The following is a 5,495-nucleotide window of genomic DNA, read 5'->3' as shown; positions in this document are numbered from 1 at the left end:
GACAGAACAAAAAGTAGAACAGATAATCAATTTCTACAAAGCGCAAACTAATAAAAACAGGAGGTGTTGTCGTTCCTGTGAGGGGAAAAAAACAGTCTGTAATCTTTATTGTCACTAGGACATTCAAACATAACAGGTCTTAAGACCCTGTGATCATCTACAAGTCTTTATAAAAATAACGATTCCCATACAAACAACCCAGGGCCGTGTTCAGTGGGACACTGTGCAAAACCTTTTGAAAACGGCAAAAAAACAAAATGGTTCCTAGTCCCGGCCCATGTTCTCAGTTCTGTACTTCTCATTAGTTTTTAGCGCGCTATGTTCAAACTACGACCTTCAGTTCTCAGGATTACATTTGCGTAAAGCGACTTTCAGTTAAACACATTATTTCTGTTCTCCAAGCTGGAGAATCATTTTTCTAGTCTTTCTCATTGGAGCATTCACGTGTTCTCTCATCACTGGTGCCTGAAATCATCACGAAGGGAGCAAGAGGCCTGAGTAGCACATGATGTGAGCAGCATCTGGACCATTTCGGCTGATATAACGGTGAGACACATACGTTGGTGAAGAGAGGCGGAACGGCGGCAATAAGGAGGTACAATCATAAAAGAGATTAACTCTGACCGACCGGGGCGGAAACTTCAAAAGGGAGCGGACTTCCTTGTGTAGACAAACTCAAGGAGGGGGAGGCTCCCTTACCATAGAAACCTTCGCCGATGGGCGGAAGCCTCCCTTACCTAGAAACCCTCAGAGGGCGGACAGAGACGCAAACTTCATATTGAAACAATGTAGAAAGAGAACATTGAAGTCCCAGGTCCAGCTATCCACAGGCTCCATTCCTCTGTCCAGTCAGTTCAGGGTCATATTCATTAGTGCACACCGTAGCAACCCATTTAGGAACAAAAACATTAGACAATTAGGTAGGTGCCCCCCTACCACCATTTTGTCTCTGTTTGCTTCTTAGTGAATATGACCTAATTCACATAGTTCCCTGTGAAGTTCTTTGCCTGGCTGCCTCCTGGCCTGAGGTCACTGCTGCCTGTGTTTCCTTTGGTCACCTCAGACAGCAGGGCCTGACGGTAGGCCTCGTAGGACTTGACGATGCGCTCCAGCTTCCTTCAGATGAAGAGCAGCTTCAACATGCCTGGTACGTTCCAGATCCACCAGCTGGAAACAGCTCCCACTTCAGGAGTGGTCATACCTGGAGCAGAAGGACGACAGATTGTATTTTGACACAAAAACATGGCTGCATGTCACAATGGTAAAAATATAAAACAAAACTGGAGAAACTTCGGTCATTTCTGGAGACACGACAGAGCTGGAATGTAGATCTGGAAAACTATTTTAGCAGGCTACCTAAAGCATCTTGGTTGAGGTGAAACAATTCACTTTTCTTTAGCGTTAATTAGCCATTGCAAATCTCTTTGCTAGAAGAAATGCAACGCTAATCTCCAAAACAGCAAGATGTCTCCAATACCGGTCATTTTTTTAAAACTACTTTATTTTTCATCAATGAAACCTCTGAAGTAATGAGCCAATTTATATGGGAGAAATGCCAGTACGATTTTACTAACTTGAGCAGGGCGCGGGCATATCACCTGTAGCCAGTCAGGGATCTCTGCCGTGTGGTATGGGTTGGCTGGTACCAGCACTGAGATGTCCCGCTCTGCTGGGCGAGGCTGGTAAACAAACAGGCTGGTATACAACTGGTGAGCTAGGGGCTGGTATACAACGAGGAGGGCTGCTGGTCATATTGGAGCACGCTGGAAATGGGAAAAGTCCAAATAATAGAATTATAAATATATTTTAAAATGTATTTCCCTTCAGCCTGTTGTATACCAGCCTGTTGTATACCAGCCTGTTGTATACCAGCCTGTTGTATACCAGCCTGTTGTATACCAGCCTGTTGTATACCAGCCTCGCCCAGCAGAGCGGGACCATCCACTGCTGGTACCAGCCAACCCGTACCTCACGGCAGAGATCCCTGACCACGCCAGTCCAGGACCATTACATCCGGATTTTTCATCTGCAGTATGGTCTGAGACCAGACACCCGGACAGTTAATTAAACTGTGGGTTTGCACAATCAAACAATTTCTGCACAAACTGTCAGAAACAGTCTCAAGGAAGCTCATCTGAGTTCTCGTCGTCCTCACCGGGGTCTTGACCCGACTGTAGTTCTGCATTGTAACTGACTTCAGTGAGAAAATGCTCACATTTCATGGCCATTGGCACGCTGTCCTCTTTATGGATGAATCCACATTTCAACTGTACCGGGCAGATGGTAGACGGCGTTGTGTGGGCGAGTGTTCACAATGTTATCAGCAAACCAGAGTGACCCATGGTGGCAGTGAGGTTATGGTATGGGCAGGAATAAACTACAGACAACAAACTCAATTGCATTTTATTGATGGCAATTTGAATTCACAGAGATTCTGTGACGAGATCCAGAGGCTCATTGTCGTGTCGTTCATCCGCCTCCATCACCTCATGTTTCAGCATGATAATGCACAGCCCCATGTCGCAAGGATTCCACAGGACACAACCAGCAGCCTGATTAACTCTATGTGAAGGAGATGTGTCGCGCTGCATGAGGCAAATGGTGGTCACACCAGATACTGACTAGTTTTCTGATCCACTCCCCTAATGTATCTTAATGTTTATTTTTTTATCAGTGACCAGCAGATGCATATCTGTATTCCCAGTCATGTAAAATCCATAGATTAGGGCCTAATGAATTTATTTAATTGACTGATTTCCTTTTTATATGAACTGTAACTCAGTAAAATGTTTGTAATTGTTGTGTTTTTTTTCTTCATTGTAACTGTACAATCCCCTCCTTCTATTCCAGTGTTCCTCACTATGACCAGCCCACTACGGTTGTACACTGACACACAATTCATTTGTAGTCCTTTTTAAAAACAAGAAGGGAATACATTTTAAAATATATTTATAATTCTATTATTTGGACTTTTCCCATTTCCAGCGTGCTCCAATATGACCAGCCCCCTCCCGTTGTATACCAGCCTGTTGTATACCAGCCTGTTGTATACCAGCCCCCTCCCGTTGTATACCAGCCTGTTGTATACCAGCCTGTTGTATACCAGCCTCGCCCAGCAGAGCGGGACCATCCACTGCTGGTACCAGCCAACCCATACCACACGGCAGAGATCCCTGACTGGCTACAGGTGTATGCCCGCGCCCTGCTCAAGTTAGTAAAATCGTACCTGGCATTTCTCCCATATAATTGGCTCATTACTTCAGAGGTTTCATTGATGAAAAATAATGTAATATTTTTTTTTTTTTTAAACGGTATTGGAGACATCTTGCTGTTTTGGAGATTGCGTTGCATTTCTAGCAAAGAGATTTGCAACAGCTAATTAACGCTAAAAATAAGTGAATTGTTTCACCTCAACCAAGATGCTTAGGTAGCCTGCTAAAATAGTTTCCAGATCTACACCAGCTCTGTCGTGTCTCCAGAAATGACCGAAGTTTCTCCAGTTTTGTTTTATATTTTTACCATTGTGACATGCAGCCATGTTCGTTGTCAAATACAATCTGTCGTCCCTTCTGCTCCAGGTATGACCACATCCTGAAGTGGGAGCTGTTCCAGCTGGTGGATCTGGACACGTACCAGGGCATGTTGAAGCTGCTCTTCATGAAGGAACTGGAGCGCATCGTCAAGTCCTACGAGGCNTGCTGGTACCAGCCAACCCATACCACACGGCAGAGATCCCTGACTGGCTACAGGTGTATGCCCGCGCCCTGCTCAAGTTAGTAAAATCGTACCTGGCATTTCTCCCATATAATTGGCTCATTACTTCAGAGGTTTCATTGATGAAAAATAATGTAATATTTTTTTTTTTTTTAAACGGTATTGGAGACATCTTGCTGTTTTGGAGATTGCGTTGCATTTCTAGCAAAGAGATTTGCAACAGCTAATTAACGCTAAAAATAAGTGAATTGTTTCACCTCAACCAAGATGCTTAGGTAGCCTGCTAAAATAGTTTCCAGATCTACACCAGCTCTGTCGTGTCTCCAGAAATGACCGAAGTTTCTCCAGTTTTGTTTTATATTTTTACCATTGTGACATGCAGCCATGTTCGTTGTCAAATACAATCTGTCGTCCCTTCTGCTCCAGGTATGACCACATCCTGAAGTGGGAGCTGTTCCAGCTGGTGGATCTGGACACGTACCAGGGCATGTTGAAGCTGCTCTTCATGAAGGAACTGGAGCGCATCGTCAAGTCCTACGAGGCCTACCGTCAGGCCCTGCTGTCTGAGGTGGACCAAAGGAAACCCAGGCAGCAGTGGTACGCTCAGGCCCAGGAGCAGCCAGGCAAGAACTTCACAGGGAACATGTGAATTAGGTCATATTCACTAAGAAGCAAACAGAACAAAATGGTGGTAGGGGGGCACCTACCTAAATTTGTCCAATGTTTTTGTTCCTAAATGGGTTGCTACGGTGTGCACTAATGAATATGACCCTGAACTGACTGGACAGAGGAATGGAGCCTGTGGATAGCTGGACCTGGGACTTCAATCGTTCTCTTTCTACATTGTTCATATGAAGTTCCGTTGTCCCGCCCCCTCTGAGGTTTCTATGGTAAGGGAGCTCCGCCCATCGGAGGTTTCTATGGTAAGGGAGCTCCGCCCTCTTGAGGTTTCTACAACAAGGAAGTCCGCCCCTTTGAAGTTTCCGCCCCGGTCGGTCAGGGTTAATCTCTTTATGATTGACCTCCTTATTGCCGCCGCCGCCTCTTCACCAAACGTATGTTGTCTCCCGTTATATCAGCCAAATGTCCAGATGCTGCTCACATCATGTGGCTTCTCAGGCCTCTCTCCCTTCGTGATGATTCAGGACCAGTGATGAGAGAACACGTGAATGCTCCAATGAAGAAAGACTAGAAAAATGATTCTCCAGCTGGAGAGAGAAATGTGTTTACTGAAGTCGCTTACAGCAAATGTCATCTGAGAACTGAGTCGTGTTCTGGATAAGAGCGTCTGCTAAATGACTTAAATGTAATGTAAATGTAACAGACTGAAACATGGCGGGACTACCGGAACCATTTTGTTTTTCCGTTTTTCAAAAGGTTTTGCCACAGTGTTCCCCACTGAACACGGCCCTGGGTTGTATGGAATCTGTTATTTTTTATAAAGACTGAAGATGATCACAGGGTCTTAAAGACCTGTTATTGTTTGAATGTCCATAAGTGACAATAAGATTTACAGACAGTTTTTTTTCCCCTCACAGGAACAACACAATGCCTGTTTTTATATTGCGCTTTGTAAAATGATTGCTACTCTGTCACTTTTTTTTTCTCCCTAAGTTGGGAGAGAAGGACTGGCAGCTTCACCTTTTTTATAAATTTATGTTTCCAGATAAAACAAATTATGGAGCAGAATTTATCATTGTACGTAATTGTATTTATTTGTCAGCATTTGTAGCACCTAAAACTGAAGATTTCTTTAACAATAAAAATGTGATGCATTGTTT

At 44.3% G+C, this 5,495-nt stretch overlaps 1 protein-coding gene across 1 annotated transcript in view; it reads left to right on the top strand.

Moving 5' to 3' along the window:
• Nucleotides 1-5,495, top strand: part of LOC112072061 (protein salvador homolog 1-like) — a 25,262-nt gene extending 19,767 nt beyond the window's left edge. The window contains 3 exon segments of the mRNA XM_070439631.1: nt 2,986-3,016; nt 3,092-3,210; nt 4,141-5,495. Of these exon segments, the coding sequence (XP_070295732.1) occupies nt 2,986-3,016; nt 3,092-3,210; nt 4,141-4,363 (373 nt within the window). The 3' untranslated portion in view covers nt 4,364-5,495.

Source organism: Salvelinus sp. IW2-2015, unplaced genomic scaffold (genome assembly GCF_002910315.2).
Source record: "Salvelinus sp. IW2-2015 unplaced genomic scaffold, ASM291031v2 Un_scaffold1811, whole genome shotgun sequence".
Classification (NCBI taxonomy): Eukaryota; Metazoa; Chordata; class Actinopteri; order Salmoniformes; family Salmonidae; genus Salvelinus; species Salvelinus sp. IW2-2015.
Note: the sequence above shows the minus strand (reverse complement) of the source record. Positions and strands in the feature narration are given on the sequence as shown.